Below are 20,622 nucleotides of genomic sequence, written 5' to 3'. Positions count from 1 at the left end.
ACATCGGTTTTCGCTTTCGTCTTAATCATGACGCTGTCTGTGGTATTGCCGGAGACCAGTGCCGCGTACTCGTCGATTGTTCTGAAGTACAAGGTGCTCGTCTCGGATGCTGTCCCGATTTGCAGGTTATCCGATGATGACAGTGCAGGAGTCCACTTCAGCTCGCTTCCATCACGTGGAACGTATGTGTTCAGGCTGATTTCGTTCACTGCCGATGAAACGTGCACCTGCTGGGATGGCTCCATGGTCAGAGCCTGATACAGAAGGAGCCGGGCGAACGCGGCCTCATCCAATAGCGGGATCGACTCAACATCCCCGACATGCATAACAGTGGCGACCGACTTCAGTCCGGGTATTGGTATCATGGCCCGTATTGCACCAGTCTGGGAGATGTCAGAGTCAACTATCGCCTTCAGCTGTGTACCCAGTGCCGAAAAGGTCAAGTCTGGGAGTGACATGAAAACAGAGTTGTTGACGTCAACGCCAATAGCAGGAAGCCAGTCAATCGTCTGTTCATCGGCGTCGATGGTAATTGCCGTTATCAGCAAAGGGTCGGCCCACATGACTGGACTGTACTTGTTGAAGTCCTCCTCTAGTTTGCACCTCACGACCTCTGTTCCGCATGGCATGCAGGCGCATCCAACAGGGGCGGGTTTCGGTATTGGATCAAAAAACATACGCTGAATGATGGCGAACACTTCTGCCGCAGAAGCGGCTAGTTTCGCGGCTCTAGCCCGCGGGCCATCAATTCCATGCGTCGGGCCTCCCCCACCTGGCGCATTACTTGCCTGTGGTATCGGCGCCGGTGCCGGCGGGCAAGAATTGTTCAATGGCACAGGTGGTGCCTGGTCCGCGCGAACCACCTGCTGCATCTCTAGCTCCTCCACCATTCCTTCCCGAACGACTGGCGGCGCCACTACGATTGCCAGATCGCGTATTCGCAGCCAAATCTGTCGTAGCCCTTCCACTACGTAGCTCAATGCCACTGCCTGTGGTGTTCGTCACCTGGTATACTGGAGCCCGCCGCTGCTGCGGACGATGATGGTTCAACTCCACAGTGTGTAAGTCTTCAGTAATGTTGTTTGTGTTTTTGTGATCTTGTGCGTAGTTACAATGTCAGCTCCACGGAAAAGGATACTCCGCACCTTCAAAGCCTTGTAGATTTGATCGCCGCCAATTATGAGATCTTGTAAACAAGACGAGAAATTGATAATATTGTTTTTTGTTTTTTCTTTATAATCAACAATAAGTTTTTCCGTTCAACTCCTATTGTGTTGATATGTCGCAAATGTGTAGCTACCATGTAGTTACCATGTACATAATATTTCAGTGGGAACGTATTTTTCGCGCACGAACCCAATTCAAATTTTAAACGAATTAATGAAATGAATGTTCCGTTGGCTTCTAACTGTAATTGGCTCCATTTCTGTGACAAGTACAGAAGAAGTCTGTAAAAACTAAGTCCGTGTACCCTTAGCAACGACCACAATAAACCGAACAGCATTACATGCAGCTAAGCGTGTCATCTTTCGATCATTAGAGCCTCCAACTAGTCAGACCGTATTTTAAAATGTGCATAATCCCACATGCTCCAGCTTTTGGGGGTCGTGTACCAGTGTAGATGCCGGCAACGTGACCATTAAACCATTTTTGTAAAGCTTAGAGATTGTTTTGTTCTTATCCAAACGTCGAAGCGGCAGGTTGTGAAGCGGCTCGTTCGGATCTATACGATTACTAAGCTTCTTCAGTTAAGAAATCATTAAATATTCACTTAAAGATGGCTGGCGACAAGTATTTGACCTTCAACAATGGGCAAAAAATGCCTTTAATTGGCGTCGGAACATGGCAGGTAATTGATTATTAATAATTATAGAATAAGTTGCTTAACTTTTCAGGTAATTGTTCCTATAACTAAGGAAAGACGAAGAAGAATCCGACACGTCACCCACCTCCACTTTTTCGACACGATCAAGTCGTCGGATGCACTCCCCCCCCAGGGAGGCAGATAGAATCTCTTCGTGCTTTGTGCTTAATGATGCAGACCGGTTTCTCATGCACAATAGAGCGTCATTTATAGCCCGTTTGGAATCGACTTTCTCTGAACATTGTGAAGAGTAAACCAAACAAAAGTCCCAAATGGGCAAACACTACTTGGAACATACTAGAGAGTCCAAACAATATATTCAAGTCATCTTTTAAGTCTTATCGTTAAAACCACTTAGCCACAATTTCGTCACACCACTCAATTGCCAATTGTAGGCCTCCGATGAGGAAATCGAGACGGCCATTGATGCTGCCCTGGAGGCGGGCTATCGCCATATCGACACGGCGCCAGTTTATGGCAACGAACCGGCCATTGGGCGGGTTCTCAAGCGCTGGCTGGATGCTGGCAAGGTCAAGCGTGAGGAGCTGTTCATTGTGACCAAGCTGCCTCCCATTTGTAAGTGATTATAATATAATTAATGCACATTTCGACCTTTCAATAGACGCTTTCCTTGATAGCCAATCGCCCGCACGAAGTGGAGCCGACCATTAAGAAGTCGCTAGCCGATCTGCAGCTGGACTATGTGGACCTGTACCTTATTCATACTCCCTTCACCCTGAACATCAACGAGGATGGTAGCTTCAAGGTCGATGCAGAGGGTCTGCTTGAGGTTGATCCGACCACAAATCATGCTGCCACCTGGGTGGAAATGGAAAAGCTGGTGGAGAAGGGCCTGGCCAAATCTATTGGAGTCTCGAACTTCAGCAAGGATCAGGTGGCACGTCTGCTAAACAACTGCAAGATCCGCCCAGCAAACAATCAGATCGAGCACCATGTGTACCTGCAGCAGCGTGACCTGGTGGACTTCTGCAAGGCCGAGAACGTTTCCGTTACAGCATACTCTCCCTTGGGCTCCAAGGGTATTGCCGCCTTCAATGCAGGTGCTGGAATTGTACGCGATTTGCCCGATCTAATGGACATACCCGAAGTCAAGGAGATTGCGGCTGCACATGGCAAGTCCCCGGCTCAGGTTCTTTTGCGCTGGATCATCGACACAGGGCTCTGCGCCATTCCCAAGAGCACGAATCCAGCTCGCTTGAAGCAAAATCTAGATGTGTTTGACTTTAAGCTGAGCGACGAGGAGGTGGCCAAGCTGCTTGCCCTGGACAAGAACATTCGCGTGTGTGACTTTGCCTTCTTCCATGGGTACGGCAATAGAAAATTCTTTCATGACCTGATTACTAACCCATATTGCTTCTTTTCAGCGTGGAGAGACATCCTGAATTCACGTTTAAGAACCAGTACACTAAATAAAGAAAGTCTAAAGAATGCTCTACACATGCACATGCACCACATATATTATATATTCATATATTTCTCTTCTCACTGTTACCGGTTCTGCACAAATAGTAGCACACACAAATATATATTCTATTCTTAACTGGTTTTCTTTGGGCTCGGCAGCAGCTGAAAAGTTTTGGTTATGATTTTCAGCTCAACAGGTTTTCCGCCAGACGCCGCCAACTCTGGCTTGGGCTTTTCCTCGTTTATGATCGTTCGGAAAGTGTTCGTTTCGCTTTGGCTGGGGGAAACGACCTCTGAGATTAGTTAGGGCTTGGCAACAGATTTATTGTTAGTACACAAAGGAATTTATTTTTGCAACAAATTAATTTGTTGAAAGCTTAAACAAATCACATGGTTACTGTAAGCAATTAGTAGCGAGCAATAAATCGATACATAATCAGCTACAGAAATGGTAACAAGGCGCTTCAAAGACTTTTCTTATTATATACAGAAAAAGTTCGATTCGAGGTACATATTGTATAAAATTAATAAATAAGTTGCTTATATGGTAAGGGGACTGTTAAGACGGAATCAAATACTTTTAATTTTAGTACGATAGTAACGTAACGAAACGAAATAATTGAAAAAGCAGAAGAATAAAACTGTCCTCAATGGAACGTGCCATCCTGAGTGGTATGATATATCATATTGGGCCAATCTCAATTTGATTGTCAAGCCTTTGGCCACAGCGTTTGTTAGTTAAGTTTTTTGTAGTTCGAGTATTAGAATGAAATTCGTAGTTCGTTGCTGTTCCAGGCCAACTCACGTGGTCCGCATTTCCTCCTCTGAGCTGCGCCTGAAATACAGCACCAAGAAGATGGCATTAGTCCGGAGAAAATACACTTTTGGGTTGTCCAAGTAAACGAAAGCCAGCGAAAAGAGATTGCCACTCACTTAAGTCCTTCCGCCGCACAATATTAACAAAGTTTAAATTTCATGCAAAAAATCATAAATTAAAAAGTACCTGGGGGCATCCTGATTTGAGCGCATGGCCAAGGCGGCCACCTCGAAAATGCCAATGAAGAAACACAACATGAGGGGACCCAATATGGCCCCCTGCCAACCGATCCAGTACATGCCCCCTGCTATGGCCAGACCATTGAGATACGGATGTCCACCTCTGCTCAAAATCAGAATAAAATCATTCAATAAACAGCTGTTTTCACGTTGGATGAGCCACTCACCCCTTCAGATCGGCATAGATGGCCGTCTCGAATGTAGAGGGAACAAAGAACTGCAGCAGGAACAATAGCAGTCCCGTATAGAAGCAGTCCTGAGCCAGCCAGAGTTCCAGAAAAGCGGGCACAGCACACCAGTAGCTCCCCAGGAATGGTGCCGCTGCCAGAATTGCTGCCAAGGCAGAGGGCAAGAAAACGATTCTGGCCCCAAACACCGTGTGGACCAGCCACGTGAACAGCCCGGTGAATATGGAGCACTTGAACATTGAGACTAGAACTACAGTAATGGAGTTCTCCATGCTATCGGCGATCTTAGAGCCAGAGGAGGAGTAGCCAAGGTACTTTGTTATCTGAAGCGGCGCATACTTTTCCTTGCTGCTGGAGAGCAGGTAGAACAAAGCGGTGAAGAAGACAATCTGCAAGAAGACAGCATGATTAAAGGTGTCTCAAGATCTATTAAGTATTCTGTTCACTTGCCATATCTAGAATAAACTCGATGCAGGCTTGGCCTCCAGACAACACCAGCGACAGAATCTCGCCAGTCACTCCCATAATCATCGACAGATTCGTGCGAATTATGTGCCACAGGGACTCGGCCACCTCCAGGATAGTTTGCGTGTTGCTTTGCGCCCAGCCAATGATACCCTGTTTCGCCACTAAAACTAGCTCTTTAAAATGTCCTTTTGTTAAATAAATGTCCGTAGGTTAGCGGATGGAACATAGAATGAGTTGTTATTTCATAGAGACGCAGACGAACGTTACGGAAAGGGTTAGGATGCAACAAACACAAAAGAAAAAACCCAATACATACGGAAAAGTACAGGATAACATAATGACAAATCTGTTAAATTGTTACGTGGGAAAAATAAAGACAGGAACGGGGAAAGAGAAGTGGGGATATGGGCGCTTACCTGGATTATCAACAATTTCGCCAAAAGTGCTCTTCAGTGCATCCGTGGGCACCCGCGGGCCGTACGAGGTGCCCCTCTTATTGAAATCCACCCAATACTGGATGAGCCTGTCCCACACGTCGAGTATCTGATCCTTGAGCTTGGCGGCATGCACCTTATCGGCATCTGCAAGCCAATCGTCAATGTAGGTTTCTATCTTACGGCGACCATAATGGTGCGCATTGTCGAGCGCATCATCAATGGACGCCTGCATATTGGCCGGCAAAATATCAATTAACTCAGGACGGTCTGTGATCGTCTTGTTAATTAGATCTTTTGTCAGGTAGACCACTTCTATGGTCTCCGAATAAATGTTGACGCAAAAGAACACGCTCAGAATGATTATGCAGAACAGCATGGCAATGATCATGAGTATGGAGGTGACCGACTCTACAGAAGACTTCAAAGAATCCCGCACAATAGTGTGGATCCTGTAGTTGAGTTCCAGAACCCCCGGCAGGCATAGCGGCAGTACAGCCGAGTGATGTTCAATGGCCCAGGCCTGCAGTTGTACAACAACATTAGGGATTATTATCAAATGTTTTCAGATCACTTACCCGCAATCCCAAGTACAATTCGTTGATCTTGCCACAGACAAAGTCGGTGATGCCCGTGTACGCTCCGAATTTGTATATGAGGTGAAGCAGCACCGGCACGGCTGCCAGGATGACCATCCAAATGTTTCGGTACAGCACATTGGCCAGGCAGGCGTAGAGTAGCAGCTTCAACATTGTACCGCTCTGTTGGCCCTCAGACATTTCAGTGGACTTCACGTCAAACGTATCCGTCGAGTCAACTGTATCGCTGAGAGAAATATCCTCCACATCCGACTGCAGCACATCCGGTCGGTCGCTGCTCGTTTTTCCACAGAGACTGAAATTACTCAGCGATCGCTCGAAGTCGTTCTTATCGAACAACATCTTGAGACGGTGTAGATAGGAGCCAGATCCCTCGCTTCCCTTCAGATGGTAGGCTGTGGAGGCGGTGACGTAGGCCATCACTAGCAGGAACACGGGCACTTGGAGGGCGCCCAGGAAGCTGCTCAAGTACCCGGCTATCGCTATCCACATGGACTGACCGGCGACAACAAAGCGAGTGCTGTTTTCTGCACTCCAGAAGAAATGCACACAAGTGAGATAGACCAGCACTAGGGCGATAATCTGGAACAGAGAAAAGTATAGCAGCTGCTGCAGAAAACTAGAACTAGAACCTACCACAAAGACATTCAGAAAGCCAATGATCCGCACGAACAGACCGTGCGAGAAGGTGAGCCAATGCCAGATAGCGTATATGAAGCCCTTTGGTGCGTACAGGACCAGCAGCTTGATGCAGGTTGCCACACCACAGCCTGCCAGCAGAAGTTGCCAGTGCTCGCACAGCCATCCAATCAGCAAGCGGCCGCAGTGCTCCGTCGCCTCCACGGGGGACAGAAAAATCGATACCAGCACATTGGAATCTCGCTCCTCCAGCCGCTGAAACCAACTGTGAACGCTCTCCGCCAGCCTGCGCTTGAACGGAAAGAGTACGGCGCCCATGAGGAAGGCCCACAGCAGCGGGCGCACAAAGGGTCCCAGGATGAAGCAGACAGCCACAAAAGCGCACACGCCCACTAGGAAGAGGAAGTTGTACATTGCCGCGCGAAAGCTCTCATGGTTCTGGGACCGCGTTCGAAACAGCCTGTTCATCACGCTGTCGAAGGACCGCTCTCGTCGAATGGGTATGGGTTCCGAGCGGTTCATTCTAAAGGCCGTTGTTAGTGTTTACGATCAGGAAGGAACTGGAAATGAATACGTGATTAGCACCTAAAAGCCGAAAACTAAAACAGGCGCTACGCAATGCCCATATGTGGGTGCGGCCACGCCTGTTTTGGCTATTTTTGGCGGAACTTACTTTAATTTGACGTTGTGGACGAATCAACAACAGTTGATTCACATTGCAGGCTGTGGGCACAGATTCGGATGGGGTAACAGGCTGTGGCAGTTACCAATTTCGTGTGCTGGACGCGGGCAACAGACATCGAGGTAGGTGGGATCCTACTCACGTTGCTGGGTGGGGCGGGGGGAGTGCACATAAACAAAAATACGTTGTTGTTTCTGACAAATTACGTCAGTTTCCATATTCGAAAACACCTAAAATATACCGTCCGGCCCTCGGAAATATACCGAAATATACCGTCTCATTTTAAAAATATACCGTAAATATACAGACGCTATCGCTAGTTGTGGCAGTTCCCCGATAGGCACATATCGATACAAAATGCACGAATTAGCCCTGGCTACTTTTCAAAACAAAAGACTGGGTGAGCAGGGTGACCGTTTACCGTATTTTTGATACTTTTCGGTATTTTTGGGGTCCAAAATGAGCCGACGGTATATTTTGAAAATGAGGCGATATGTTTCGGTATATTTCTGAGGGTCGGACGGTATAATTTATCGATAAATCCGCGGTCACACTGCTGGCTAATTTTCAAAACAAAGACGCCGATTCGAGACGCCATGGGTGAGCGTCAATAAATAAAACCATTTAACCAGCAATTATAGCTGAATACTTGCAGATCTATCCCTGCAACAAGTACTCAACTTGCGGAAAGTGCAAGATGATTCGAATACTAGCACCGCCTGTTATCTGGACCTGTATCGCAAAATCATGAAGAAGTTGTATACTGCAGATCTCCGTAATTTGGTAGGTTTCCGCAACGCTCTCACTATGGCTCTTTAAATGAGTAACTCGTTCACTTTTAGCTAAACGGCGAGTGCAAAATAATGGATGTTGAGCTCAATATACCCCAACTGGATCCAATTCCTACCGAGCCGGAGGAATACACGCCCATGCTAGAGGTAAGAAAACTTGTAACTAACAGACTCTCTTTAATAAACATCATAATCATCAGTTGAACAAATTGGAGGAACTCTGCCAGGCCACACTGATGGGTTCGTCCCTGTTGTAAGCGTGCTCCGACCGATCCTTATCGCTATTCAGCCAGTATCGATGCAGGATTTTATAAATATGCTGCAAGCACTCGAACGAGGGCGACTGGGTCTGCAATAGCAAAACGAAAATATACACATACTGCTGAGAAAAAGAAATTGAAGCGCAAGACTCACATGGAACAGTGGTATTATAGGTCGCTTCTTGAACATGCTGCCTCTAGTTCGCAATATTAACATATACTTCACATCCAACTACAATGGAAATGTCAATTAGAATTAAAAATAAGCTGAACAATGATTGGCGTACGTTTTCAATCACTTCATTGAGAACTATGTCGTGGATGTGTCCGCGCTGAACACAAAAGACCGACTCCCGGCCGAAGGATCGCACCGTCTCTGTTTGCAGGGCCATATCCCAACTGTAGAATAGTTTCTCCGTTTTAACCAGACTCAAAGCGCTGCGAATGATTGCAATCGCAAGAGTTGTAATAATGAGAATGGGTGACAGGATGCGAGGCTGCCAAAAGCTAATTATGTCCCCAAGACGCCAAACGCAGACAAAATAGACGGTCGACACGCAGAGCAGCAGCAGAAACCGATGCAGCTGCCTTTGAAACTGGGCCCCATGCTGGCGGTTCACCAGCTCTATTCGCACCACGTCCCCTCCATAGTTTTTGATGCACACTTCCAGATCCTCTTCTGTAGAGCCGGCATATTTCGCACCCAGGCTGTAAAATCGCTTTCTCGTCAATTCCGGTTCCATTTGTTTGTTTATATATATTTACGATACTTCTGAGGGGCAGACGGTCACACTGCTGCTCTCTTCAGCAACGAAGAAATGAGTCGACCTATAGAAAAGGGGTATGGACAACAGCCAAAAACAGTCACGGCATATTGCAACGCTTGTACGAACCTCACCTTGGCGTGTTATAACGAACAATATACCTTGACGACAAAATGCCGATTTGTATGCCAAGGTATGTTAGGCAATAGGGGTGTATTTAACCCTGCACTCGTTGCATTTTCCGGGCCGTGTTGCATGTTGTCCATACCTCTTTTTCCACGCCAATTTCGCAGCGAGTAAATGATGGTAGCAAAAGGGATAGATGAATTCGTTGATTCAAGTGAAAAATTTCATAAAATTGTGGACGCGAAGAAATCACGTTAAAGGCAAGAGCACAATTGTGCTTCAATTCGGTTTTAAAAATCATTCCAAGACGCGCAAATAGCCAGAGTGTCTTTGAGCAATTCCCATATTCCCCCCCCACAAATTTGTCGTGGTCGGGTCAGTCAACGCTCGAGCGTCGTTCCGCGGAAAATTGTAAAATCATAATTATCCGAAAGATAAATTGTTAGAAAGCGCGTGGTAAATAATAAATATGCGCAAGCGTAAATTTTATCAAAGCTAAACGAATGCGAACAAGCGCAGACACCAAAAACAAAGGCAGAAACAAGAAATTGCAGCGTGAGTGTAAAACTTTTTGGTAAAAGATCCAATATTACCCTTGCGGCTTCTGTGTTGTCTGAGCGTGTCTCTGCCCATGTGTGTGTGATTGAATGCGAGTGTATTTTCGAGTGTGTTTGTGTGTACATGATTCGTTCTCTCACGTACTCCGCGTATGATTGCGGCCTTGCCTGACAGCAAAATTGGAAAAAATCCTACCAAATCCCTACTTCGGTTTCCCGGCTTGCCGCTGTCTGGGGGTATTGCAAATTTGGAGGTAATTTCTTTGCTATTATTTTGTCCAAATTTATGCAACAACGCAAACGACGTCGCCGTGTGTTGAGTTTCGCTCTGTAGTGTGTTGAATTGAGGTGAGTTTTTGGCTTGGCTGTGTTTGTGTGCGCTTGTGGTGTGTACCCAATGTTTTTCTTACGTTTTCGTGTGCGTTTCAATTAAATCTAAAATTTGCGAATATCGTCGATCGGGGATCGGGGCAACGGTATACATTTAAAATGCGCTGCAGCGTCAAATCAAAACTCAATCCGTTGACAAGAATTGCATGTGTCACAACAATTTGTGGGTGGGTGTGTGTCCGTGTGTTCATTTGGGGGAAGACGGCATTTTTTTTCTTGTACCTCTCGCTTCTTCTTCGCTGAATACGCTGCAATGTTTGCGATTCTGTTTTGTGCCTGTCATTCGCAATAATTCGCAATCATTGAATGAACCGCAAAAGAGATGGCAAAAAACCGATGTACTTGCTAGACGGTGCATGTGTGTGTGCGTGATTGAGTGAGAGCTTGTGTGTGTATCGCATATGAAAACGCAGAAATTAAAAATAAAAAAATTTGAAATTTGCTGACATTGCATTTGGGCCAGAATGGGACATCGGGGTAGTATTTATTTCTGAATTTTCGAATTCTGGCCACGACCCGTCCCCGTCCCAATACCACCCCAAAATGTGCATACAGGAACAGACACACACACGCGCATTTGCGAATGTGTGGAGCAGGAGCGCGCGCGTATTCTGCACACATTGCCATGCATGCAAAACAAGATACGACGCGCTCGTAACTGCTGCCGTTAAACAGGCTCCTTCTCCCCATTCTCTCCCCGCCATGCCCTTTTCCGCACTGTGCCATTCATTGTCCGGAGCGAACCCGCAAAGCCAGAATTCGCTGGCACAAAGCGGAATCGAAAGAAACAGACGCGCTCCCCCAAATGGTGTCCTGCATCCTTTCGTTTTTATACTTACCTTTTCTTTTCTTCTCTTATTTCCTCTTCTTGCTTTCTTCAAACGCATACACAGCCAATTGCAGCTTTTGTGTGTTCATGTGTGCGTGTGTGTGTGTTCGAGTTCCCCTCACTTATCTCCATGTTCTCTTTGTTGCTGGACAATAAAGCTTAGCAGAGTTGTCATTCTGGCCATTTCTCACTCTTTTATCAATGACTCCAGGCTCGCGAGCCGCCTCATTTTTGGCAGCCATTCAAATAGTCCAACTGCCGTTTATTAATAACCCCACTTGCCCAAAACATATCTTTTTTGTGTGCAGCTGATTGCGTAAACCTACCTCTCTCTCAGCATTTGTTTTGAATTGCCTTGCTGCGTTTGTTTTGGTACAACTTCGCCAGCCGCTCGCCAGACCCCGGTGCTCGTCTTATCAGCACGAAATTGGCCTATGCCGCTTCGTTGGAACATCTACATACATATAATATGTAGTGGGTATTCCATATAAATCGTATACCGTGTACCGTAAACCGTTTCGTATCTCCCCATCGTAATCGCCGTGCAAACCGAGTTAGAGCGGCGCAACACGCATATTTTTTCATCACTCAACTTTGAAGAGAGGGGAAGTGCGCCTGTCGCCACGGTTAAGGTTTGATATCGATGAGTAGTGATCTAGAGTGACGCAAATATGTATGTGGTATCCACAACGGTCACACACACGCACACTACCCCATCGATGACGTAGCTTGCGTTCGTTTTTCGTTCTGTTTACACACAGTATTTTTATACACTGGCTCTCATTGATTTTCGCCGTGTCTGTACGATAGTCTAATACTGGGTGGATGCCATGCCACCCACTTACCCGCTCTCTCACTCGCACTCTCGCCGCTGTTTGTTTTCGTCGCGCGCGTGTTTGGTCTCGCTGCTGGCCCCACACACAGTATGCTGCCGGGAAAGAGCGAAGATTGTGTTGTGGAGAGTTTTGCTGCTGGCGTGGAGAGATCTAATGAAAATTGTTTTAATGTTTGTAAACAGACCGGGCAAAAGTAAATTTTCTTTTGTTTTTTTGGCATTTCTCGTTTCGGTGTGGGCTTCTCTCTCTCTTTCTCTCTTTGAATGCACCCATACACCGATATATGCATGACCAGGCACGCAGACACGATGCCACCATAGAGGTGCTGCAGCAGCTTTCACATTTCATTCATACATTTTTGAATTTTCTGCGAGATTCCATTTACAATGTGGCAAAAATTCAACGATTCGTGCAACAGAAGCAACAGAATGACGTCACAGCTGTGCGACTTGTCAAGTGCAGCGTATTGAATGGGGATCTTCTTCTTTGTTTTTTTTTTTTTTGAAATCTTAATAATCCGCATTTAAATTTCTTTCCAGCGTGGCATTGTGTACAACCGGACCGGAACAGGACCCCCCTCCAACCGGCGCTGAACTATCAGCATAACATGGATGTACAAGTCAAGCATAGAGATTAGCCGAATCCTTTGAATTTTAAATTCAAAATCATAATTTAATTTAGCCTAGTAGCGTAGCCTAGCCTAGCCCCAGAAATTGTGGTTCCAAGCCACAGAACGCGTAAAAGAAAAGCATAGAAAAAAGCACATTGAATCCTAAAGCTACGAACGAGAACACCAAAACCGACAACCAAACCCAAACCTAAGGCCTAATCATGACTACGGATACCCGCCGACGCGTCAAGTTGTACGCACTGAATGCGGAGCGGCAGTGGGACGATCGTGGCACGGGGCATGTCTCCTCGACATACGTCGACCGATTGAAAGGTAAGTATATAGCTTACATTGTGTTCTATAGGGCCATGGGCTAAGCTAAGTGCCGTTTTCCTCCCAAACGATCTTGCAGGTATTTCACTACTGGTGCGCGCCGAATCGGATGGATCGCTGCTGTTGGAGAGCAAAATACAACCCGATACCGCGTACCAAAAACAGCAGGACACGTTGATTGTCTGGTCCGAAGGCGATAATTTTGATCTGGCTCTGAGCTTTCAGGAAAAAGCTGGTTGTGACGAGATTTGGGAGAAGATATGTCAGGTTAGTACCAGTAAATGTGCTGCTGCTGGATCTGCTCCTCCTGCAATGTCGATGGCATTTGTCATACGTTCTTCGCTCTTCCATTAACTGCTGCAGGTCCAGGGCAAGGATCCTTCGGTGGAGATTACACAGGATATTGTGGAGGAGTCGGAGGACGAACGCTTCGAAGACATGTCGGACACTGCACCACCCATCGAGTTGCCTCCGTGCGAGCTGTCACGACTCGAGGACATATCGGAGACAATCCAGAGCTGTCTATCCACGCCGTTGCGCAAGGAGAAGCTGTCGATGGCCCTGGAATCGGAGAACTACATTAAGAAGCTGCTGAATCTGTTCCATGTGTGCGAGGATCTCGATAACACCGAGGGGCTGCATCATCTGTTCGAAATATTCAAGAACATCTTCTTGCTGAACAAGAATGCCCTGTTCGAGATTATGTTCGCCGATGACACCATCTTCGATGTGGTCGGGTGCCTCGAGTACGATCCCAGTGTGGCCCAGCCGAAGAAGCATCGCCAGTACTTGAAGCATTGGGCAAAGTTCCGTGAGGCTGTTCCCATCAAAAACCCGGATTTGCTAGCCAAAATCCATCAGACGTTTCGTGTGCAGTACATACAGGACATCATTCTACCCACGCCGTCGGTTTTCGTCGAGGACAACATGCTGAACACGCTCTCCAGCTTTATATTCTTCAACAAGGTGGAGATTGTCACAATGATCCAGGACGACGAGCGGTTCCTGCTCGACGTTTTTGCAGTGCTCACGGATCCAACCACTGGCGACACAAAGCGCCGCGACACGGTCCTATTTTTGAAGGAGTTCTGCAACTTTGCCCAAAACTTGCAGCCCCAGGGCAAGGACTCGTTCTACAAGACGCTCACCTGCCTGGGCATATTGCAGGCGCTAGAACTGACGCTGGTCATGAACGAAAAGAAAACCAAGTCGGCCTCCATCGACATACTCACGGCAATTGTGGAGTTCTCGCCGCTGGTTGTGCGCAACTACACTCTGAATCAGGTCAATCGGCCGGAGGGCGTAAGTTTCCACCAATAAACGAGTGGTTTCCCCATAGAGTAATGCAATTCTTTTATATGTATATATAGGAGCGTATGCTACTGAACATTGCCATCGAACAAATGTTGAACGACTCGGAGCCGGAGCTGGGGATTGCGGTGCAGTTGATGGGGATCGTTAAGATCCTCCTGGAGCCGGAGAACATGCTCACCGAGAAGGGGGATTTTCTCAATTTCTTCTACAAATACAGTGTTCAGACTTTAGTTGGTAAGAACCTACAATATTCGATAGTGATTTCCAGGATAACAACTCTCCGATCTCCGCCGATCTGTGCTCCATAGCTCCGCTGATTGTGAACACGCTGGGTGACCGTCCGCAAAACGAAGATTATCAGACTGCACAGCTGCTTGGCATTGTTTTGGACATACTGTCGTTCTGCGTGGAGCATCATAGCTACCACATTAAGAATTTCTTATTGCAAAAGGATCTCCTCAAGAAAATTCTGGTGCTGATGAAGAGCTCACACACGTTCCTTGTACTCGGCGCCCTGCGACTGCTGCGCAAGATAATTGCACTCAAAGATGAGTTCTACAACAGGTAATAAATGGCAGAGGATATATGTTAGAGCTAGTGCAACCATTTATGCCTTCTTCCTTTGACAGACACATTGTCAAGTGCAATCTATTTGCGCCGGTTGTGGATGCCTTTATTCGTAACAATGGCCGCTACAATCTGTTGGAGTCGGCCATCCTGGAGTTGTTTGAGTTTATAAAACTCGAGGATATCCGCACATTGTGCGTTTATTTCGTGGAGAACTTTAGCAAGATATTTGATGAAATCGAATATGTGCAGACATTCAAATATTTAAAGAATCGCTACGATCAGTACCAGGATCGGCTCAAGGATCGCGACAAGATGGAAAACCGTACAGATGGGTAGGTGTTTGCCTTGATTTCACTCTTCGTAAATGGTTTAACTCATTTTCTGTATGGTGTGTAATCGATTTAGTGGCCTGCCGATCATACGCAGTGGTGGACGGTTTCGTCGGGATCAGCGTCAAATGGAAGAGGAGGAAGAGATGTGGTTCAATGAAGAGGATGATTTCACTGAAGAAATCGATACATACAACAATGTAATCAAATGTAAGTCGTCCTGCCCACTCTGGAGATACTCCTGGGTATTAAATGTCCCCATCCATAATGCAATATTTCAGCCGTCAGCGAAAAGAACGGCCCGCAAAACCAATCACCGCAGCAGAAGTCTTCTCCGCCGCACAGTACGTCACCCCACAGCGGTTTACTGGGTAATCTGAATTCCACAGCGACAGCCACTGCCACAGCAACAGCCACTGCCACTGCCACATCTGTATCGGCAGCAGTTGCTCCCGTGGCCAGTGGAAGCAGCAGCCCAGAGGCGGGCATTGTCGATGAGCAGGCCCAGGCTACAGTACATCTGGCCGCGGCTGCCAACATTGCACTGCAGCATCACCAACAGCAGCAGCAGCAACAGCAGCAGCAACAGCAACAGCAGCAGCAGCAACAACAGCAGCAGCAGAACCCATTCCAGCAACAGCAGACACAGCCTGAGATCGCAGAACTGCACCAGCAGCTGAGCGGTGTGGAGACGCCGCAGAATCAAGAGTTGGTGCTTTCGCCGTCGCCCACAGAAAACGCCTCTTCATCATCATCATCGTCGTCATCATCATCGCTTGAAGCGTCCACGTCATCTTCGGCGTCATCGTCCTCATCGTCACCGCCGAGTACGTCGGCAGCTGCTTCTCATTGCGATTCGGCGACAGTAGCTCAGGTGGTGGCCAGTCAGTTTTTAACGATCGCGATCGCAGCGTCCGTGACAGCGGCAGCTACATCGGCTGCCCCCAATCTGGCTCCAGCCCCAACTGTGGCCGATCCCGACATTGAGCCCGCCGACTCACAGCCGACTCCCGGCACCACAAGCGAGCTCGATGGACTTCTCGGCCAGACTGTGACGGAGAAGGATTTGGTAGCGTCCAGCATCGACGCCAGCACGGACTCTGCGAACAGCGAAACGGACAAGTCGACGACCAAGAAGGTAAAACCAAATAGATTAAAAAAAACTATGGATATTGTAACATCTCCTTTTCGCTGCTTACAGGGCCTGGTCGATTATGAGAGCGACTCCGGGGAGGATGATGACGAGGAGGACGAGGACGACTCTGATGGGCCACAAGCACAAAAGCGCGCGCGTCTGGCATAGTTGACAGATGCGGAGCAGCAGGGCGGCATCAATTATAAATTAGTACACACATAACCCACACTTACACACCCACACTAACACACACACACAAACCAATACCAACACCAACACCAACACCAACGAACGGAACGTGGGGAAGGAGGAGCCGACCAGAGGGACTTCGGTTATCGGTGGTCAGCCAGCTTGGTAATGCATTTTGCAGCAACTACAGGCACAGTAGACGGCAGACAGCCAGCGGACGGGAGACGGGAGATAGCGGTACGATGTAAGATCGAACAAGAAAACATAAAGTTAAATTTTAGCATAAAAATTTATTTTAAAGGAAAGCGAACACCTAAAAGTAAAACAAGAAATTATAAATCTTACTTTACTAAATTAATAACGAAACAAGCATATATATATCTATATATATAGATATGAATATGTATATACATATATATTCAAATATATATGCATATGAAAATACAATTAACTATGTATGTGTGTCCAGCCGCACATAGCCGATCACCGATCAGCGATCAGAGGCATCCTACAGAAATTTGCTACGTGCTCTGTTGTGTGCGTTTTGTTTGAAAAAAGTTGGAAAAGTTGGAAAAGCATTAACGAAGAAACCAAAATAAACATGTATTTAGTAGTAAAACAGAGACACTTGCAACACACACACATACACACACAAACACAAACACATGTGCGCGCAACGCAGGAAGAGAGAGAAGAAGAAGGAGAAGGATAATGGATAATGAGTGGATAGAATAGAAAAGATCCTTTAACAGATCCTGTGAAGTTGGCTGGTGGCAGGAATGTTGTGGAGAAATCTAAAATTTTGTGCAATATTTGGATAATATTTTTTGTGGTATTTTAAAGACAATTGCTATATAGTATTTTGCCTATATCGTAGTTATATTTTAAGAGTTGATTTCCATTATAATCTAACCTATCTATCGGACAGGCCTGGTATCCCTGCGAATCGCAGTTTTATACTTTTGTATATTAAAGCGCTGTCTACGCAACAACGACACTTTCAGTAAACAAATCTTTGGGGCAAGGTCCAGCCTCCCCCAGAGGCTGAGGCTTATCTCACTGACTTGTAGTACGATGTAATACAGATCTTGTAGACAGCGCTGTAATGTTTTCAAGCAGAGTAAAAATATGCACATATAATTGTAAAAAAGTGTTAATTCCCAAAGCAAAGCAGAGAAATTAAATCTATACATTTTTAGATATATATATATTCCGATTAAGACTATACGCGTACAGCGTGCAATTGTTTTGTAAATACCAGCAAGAGTTCCCCCCCCCCTCCGGCCCGGCCAGCTTGACAATTTCTGTTAATATCTTCAGTTAGTATCACATCAAACAGCCCACTCTCGACCCAATGAGCCTTGTATATAATTTAGTCAGCCTCTATATCGAATTAGACGATAATTGTTCTTGCACCACTCGCGACAGTAACAGTAACAGTAACAGTTGCAGTTACAGTAAGACTAGAAATTGAGGATGGTTTCGTGCAGATTGAAAGATGGAATTGTCTAGAAACAATCTCTCGCTTTTGTAGGAATCCGTGTAGGAGGAAAGAAGGAGCGTTGTCTGACTGTGTAATTAATCAATTGTTGCGTTACCTTTGAACCATTATCGAACCACACACACACACACGCAAACACACATCATTGACAGCAAGAAAAAGTAACTAATTATAATGATTACAAATAGAACGTAAATTATAAAAGTGGGGGGAAACAAACCAACAAACAAACAACAAATAACAATAAAAATACAAATAAAATAGTCTTCTTACGTTAACCATGTAAGTTTTTTTCATATTAAATATAGCATAAAACATAATTTGTATTAAACGAATGTAGAGGGAGGCGGCACATACCGGAGTCACAGCCCTAGCCCTAGCCTCAGCCTCGGTCCCTATCCTGATTCACTCACATCCGGAAAAAAACACACACAAAAAAAACCATATCCCCAGACACTGACTGACGTTTCGTCCTTGATCGCCAGAAGTAATAAAGTTATTTGTTAATAATCGTATCTGCCATGTGCGTGTGCGTACTGTACTACATTTATTTATTTTAGTGTTTAAACAAGTGCATAATTTCAACTAAGAATCCACAAGCAACTCTCGCCGCAAACGGTTTCGTTTTCCCTGGAGCCACCAACCGATCGTATCGTTTCCCCTCCAACTCCCACACCACACCCCAGACACATTTGCACCCCTATAATATAGCTGGGGAGTACAGAACAGATACAGATTCAGATACAGATACATATATCCTTCCAAGTTGTTGGTTTTGTTCGATTGATTGATTGAACTGCAAGAAATACAAAACAAAATGCAGAACACATGCGCATAGACGATGCGCGAGGACACATAAAAACAAGCAAGAGATAAATAAAATATACGAAACAAAATGGGAAAAGAGAAGAAAGGAACATAAAGTAATAAGAAAACTAACAAAAAGCAAACAACACTATAGTTTATACATAGTATTTATATGAATCGTGTGTATTGTATATGCATATGATATGCCGTCGTCTAATCCCTAATCCTAACACACACAAACACAAACACACACCCACACACACACACACATACCCATTACATATATATAATTTGGATACTTTATTTAGTTGTTTAAACATCAATGCGTAAAAACCGATATATATAACTATATTATGATTATGAGTAAATTAAATAATAGTTTTTAATAGTTTTTAAACAGAAAAACAATTGTCGAAGCTCTCTCAAGCGTTTTTATTGTCCATTTATGTGCAACCCTCGTTGGTTGTTGGTCTCTCGGGTGGTCGTGGGCGTCGTCATGGTAGCGACGTCCTTTCAAGGACCAAACAAATGTTTCTAAACTTTTTGCATTACGGCATTAGTGGTTATCCCAGAGCCACTTCAACAACTTACGAGTACTTTCATCGAAAATGTCCGTGGATGACTCTTGGGTTTTTGATTCGTTGGTTTGCTTCCTCCATGGACCAGTTTGGAACGCACCGCTGCAGACCTTCATCGAGCAGAGATCCTTGGGTAAGAACAGCCGGACCTTGGGCCACGTCATCTCCTAACCTCCGTGCATCTCGACCTTGGTGCAGTCTTCGATCCCAATCTGCAGTTAGACGAGAACAATGAGGAAATCCTACAGATCCACGAGGAATACAAGAACTTGGTCGACTACATGCTGGGCAGCTTCATGGAGGAGATGCAAATATCCCCGGAACAGTTCGAAATGGCCTGCCTGGAGGGCCGCCAGCAGGGCCAGGGCGAGAATCCCTTCCAGTTCCATCAGGTCCTGTTCCAGCAGGTAGGTCAACGGAATCGTCGTCACATCGTCCCGTTAATGAACGATCTCTAGATATGGGCCGCCAATGATGTAAAAATCTTCATACGAATGATGACGCAACGCAACGTGGAGCTGCAGCTGCAGGCCTTGGATCTGATAGAGAAAAACCAGTTGGCCCAAAGCTCTCTGGAGGAGGCTGATAGCAACAGCGCCACGGGCTCGGATCAAGGGTGGGTTGGGGCAATGAATGTGAATGAATGTTCCCCGTCTCACGAATACTTATACCACAGCGATGCAGCCGCCGATGTGGATCAACTCATAGCCAAAACCGTGGCCGATGAGCTGGAGAGCCCGGAAGCCGCCTTGACCCCCGACCAGGAGGCTAGTCTTGATCTGGTCAATGACAAGTTTCAGCGCTTGAATCTGTTCTTCGAGCAGGAGGACAGGGTGGATCCCACCGATGTGACGTCGCGTCAGGAGTATCTGCGCCAGCAACGCGACAAAATCGTGGAGATCAAGAAGCAAGCGCGCGCCAAGCAGCTGCAGGAGACCATGGCCCGGGACAGTCCCCAGGGAGCCGAAGGCGCCCGTCCCAGTTCCGCTCAAGTGGCACAGCAGCTCCTCGAGAACGGAGGCAAGACCATGGAGCTCTCTGCGCCGCTAGACAGCGAGGAAAATTCAGCACTCCAGCTGCGCCGCACCCTGGCCAAGCGACTGCGCAGTGAAGTTGTGGAGAATAACTAAGCGAATGGAAGGTTTTCTTTTTTTTTTTTAACTAAAAACTTCTTTGCTTAAATGCGGAATGTTTTCCATGTTATAGGGTACCTTGCACCGTTCCTTTCCTCCACTATTAATATCGGCTATATCGCTTGTCACCAAATAAATATTATAAATCTATAAATTGGCTCAAAAAATGGCAATCGCAATGCTATATTTTCTGGCTACGCGATTGGATTCCCCCT

At 46.2% G+C, this 20,622-nt stretch overlaps 5 protein-coding genes across 12 annotated transcripts; 3 read left to right on the top strand and 2 right to left on the bottom strand.

Moving 5' to 3' along the window:
• The first annotated feature begins 1,680 nt into the window (after positions 1-1,680).
• Positions 1,681-3,425, top strand: LOC6587327 (alcohol dehydrogenase [NADP(+)]). The gene is made up of 4 exons (XM_002013984.2): positions 1,681-1,849; positions 2,260-2,440; positions 2,503-3,190; positions 3,250-3,425. Exons 1-4 carry the CDS (start codon positions 1,778-1,780, stop codon positions 3,296-3,298), a joined length of 990 nt encoding a protein of 329 aa, XP_002014020.1. The 5' UTR covers positions 1,681-1,777; the 3' UTR covers positions 3,299-3,425.
• A 185-nt stretch (positions 3,426-3,610) lies between these two features.
• LOC6587183 (transmembrane protein 245) lies at positions 3,611-7,557 on the bottom strand. Of its 6 annotated transcripts, XM_026995144.1 has the most exons (10): positions 7,347-7,557; positions 6,671-7,233; positions 6,014-6,616; positions 5,418-5,958; positions 5,318-5,347; positions 4,984-5,186; positions 4,513-4,922; positions 4,293-4,448; positions 4,223-4,229; positions 3,611-4,124 (listed from the first exon to the last, which is right to left on the bottom strand). In XM_026995144.1, the coding sequence occupies exons 2-9, from the start codon at positions 7,193-7,195 to the stop codon at positions 4,223-4,225; spliced, it is 2,475 nt and encodes an 824-aa protein (XP_026850945.1). In that variant the 5' UTR covers positions 7,196-7,233; positions 7,347-7,557; the 3' UTR covers positions 3,611-4,124. The 6 variants fall into 6 exon arrangements, with proteins under 6 accessions (XP_026850945.1, XP_026850935.1, XP_026850940.1 ...); XM_026995134.1 differs by lacking the exon at positions 4,223-4,229 and having other exon boundaries at positions 3,830-4,124; positions 7,347-7,556; XM_026995139.1 differs by lacking the exon at positions 4,223-4,229 and having other exon boundaries at positions 3,830-4,124; positions 4,984-5,174; positions 7,347-7,556.
• Positions 7,558-8,306: 749 nt separating this feature from the next.
• On the bottom strand, positions 8,307-9,185 carry LOC6587221. Its single transcript, XM_002013981.2, has 3 exons — positions 8,694-9,185; positions 8,561-8,638; positions 8,307-8,495 (listed from the first exon to the last, which is right to left on the bottom strand). The coding sequence occupies exons 1-3, from the start codon at positions 9,147-9,149 to the stop codon at positions 8,343-8,345; spliced, it is 687 nt and encodes a 228-aa protein (XP_002014017.1). The 5' UTR covers positions 9,150-9,185; the 3' UTR covers positions 8,307-8,342.
• Positions 9,186-9,540: 355 nt separating this feature from the next.
• On the top strand, positions 9,541-16,746 carry LOC6587203 (serine/threonine-protein phosphatase 4 regulatory subunit 3). 3 transcript variants are annotated; one of them, XM_026984549.1, is made up of 10 exons: positions 9,541-9,851; positions 12,448-12,850; positions 12,921-13,118; positions 13,215-14,153; positions 14,222-14,399; positions 14,474-14,729; positions 14,795-15,067; positions 15,141-15,274; positions 15,346-16,202; positions 16,266-16,746. In XM_026984549.1, exons 2-10 carry the CDS (start codon positions 12,740-12,742, stop codon positions 16,365-16,367), a joined length of 3,048 nt encoding a protein of 1,015 aa, XP_026840350.1. In that variant the 5' UTR covers positions 9,541-9,851; positions 12,448-12,739; the 3' UTR covers positions 16,368-16,746. The 3 variants fall into 3 exon arrangements, with proteins under 3 accessions (XP_026840350.1, XP_026840352.1, XP_026840351.1); XM_026984551.1 differs by having other exon boundaries at positions 9,542-9,851; positions 12,448-12,851; positions 12,931-13,118; XM_026984550.1 differs by lacking the exon at positions 9,541-9,851 and adding an exon at positions 9,906-10,107.
• Positions 16,747-19,290: 2,544 nt separating this feature from the next.
• LOC6587222 (cilia- and flagella-associated protein 36) lies at positions 19,291-20,530 on the top strand. The gene is made up of 4 exons (XM_002013979.2): positions 19,291-19,407; positions 19,473-19,681; positions 19,733-19,890; positions 19,951-20,530. The coding sequence occupies exons 1-4, from the start codon at positions 19,305-19,307 to the stop codon at positions 20,402-20,404; spliced, it is 924 nt and encodes a 307-aa protein (XP_002014015.1). The 5' UTR covers positions 19,291-19,304; the 3' UTR covers positions 20,405-20,530.
• The last annotated feature ends 92 nt before the right edge of the window (positions 20,531-20,622 follow it).

Source organism: Drosophila persimilis, unplaced genomic scaffold (assembly GCF_003286085.1).
Source record: "Drosophila persimilis strain 14011-0111.01,24,50 unplaced genomic scaffold, DperRS2 tig00000000-arrow-pilon, whole genome shotgun sequence".
In the NCBI taxonomy this organism is placed as follows: Eukaryota; Metazoa; Arthropoda; class Insecta; order Diptera; family Drosophilidae; genus Drosophila; species Drosophila persimilis.
Note: the sequence above shows the minus strand (reverse complement) of the source record. Positions and strands in the feature narration are given on the sequence as shown.

Excerpts from the sequence above, each read along its gene's own strand:
- LOC6587183 (XM_026995134.1), bottom strand. The coding sequence starts at position 7,195 with ATGAACCGCTCGGAACCCATACCCATTCGACGAGAGCGGTCCTTCGAC. Across the intron at positions 6,617-6,670 it reads GCTTTCTGAATGTCTTTGTG|ATTATCGCCCTAGTGCTGGT; the intron begins GTAGGTTCTAGT and ends TCTCTGTTCCAG. Across the intron at positions 4,449-4,512 it reads ATCTATGCCGATCTGAAGGG|AGGTGGACATCCGTATCTCA; the intron begins GTGAGTGGCTCA and ends GATTTTGAGCAG.
- LOC6587327 (XM_002013984.2), top strand. The coding sequence starts at position 1,778 with ATGGCTGGCGACAAGTATTTGACCTTCAACAATGGGCAAAAAATGCCT. Across the intron at positions 1,850-2,259 it reads TTGGCGTCGGAACATGGCAG|GCCTCCGATGAGGAAATCGA; the intron begins GTAATTGATTAT and ends TGCCAATTGTAG. Across the intron at positions 3,191-3,249 it reads GACTTTGCCTTCTTCCATGG|CGTGGAGAGACATCCTGAAT; the intron begins GTACGGCAATAG and ends GCTTCTTTTCAG.
- LOC6587222 (XM_002013979.2), top strand. The coding sequence starts at position 19,305 with ATGTCCGTGGATGACTCTTGGGTTTTTGATTCGTTGGTTTGCTTCCTC. Across the intron at positions 19,682-19,732 it reads ATCAGGTCCTGTTCCAGCAG|ATATGGGCCGCCAATGATGT; the intron begins GTAGGTCAACGG and ends AACGATCTCTAG. Across the intron at positions 19,891-19,950 it reads GCCACGGGCTCGGATCAAGG|CGATGCAGCCGCCGATGTGG; the intron begins GTGGGTTGGGGC and ends CTTATACCACAG.
- LOC6587203 (XM_026984549.1), top strand. The coding sequence starts at position 12,740 with ATGACTACGGATACCCGCCGACGCGTCAAGTTGTACGCACTGAATGCG. Across the intron at positions 14,154-14,221 it reads AGGTCAATCGGCCGGAGGGC|GAGCGTATGCTACTGAACAT; the intron begins GTAAGTTTCCAC and ends ATGTATATATAG. Across the intron at positions 14,400-14,473 it reads CAGTGTTCAGACTTTAGTTG|CTCCGCTGATTGTGAACACG; the intron begins GTAAGAACCTAC and ends TGTGCTCCATAG.
- LOC6587221 (XM_002013981.2), bottom strand. The coding sequence starts at position 9,149 with ATGGAACCGGAATTGACGAGAAAGCGATTTTACAGCCTGGGTGCGAAA. Across the intron at positions 8,639-8,693 it reads TCAATGAAGTGATTGAAAAC|TTGGATGTGAAGTATATGTT; the intron begins GTACGCCAATCA and ends TTTCCATTGTAG. Across the intron at positions 8,496-8,560 it reads CTATAATACCACTGTTCCAT|ACCCAGTCGCCCTCGTTCGA; the intron begins GTGAGTCTTGCG and ends TTGCTATTGCAG.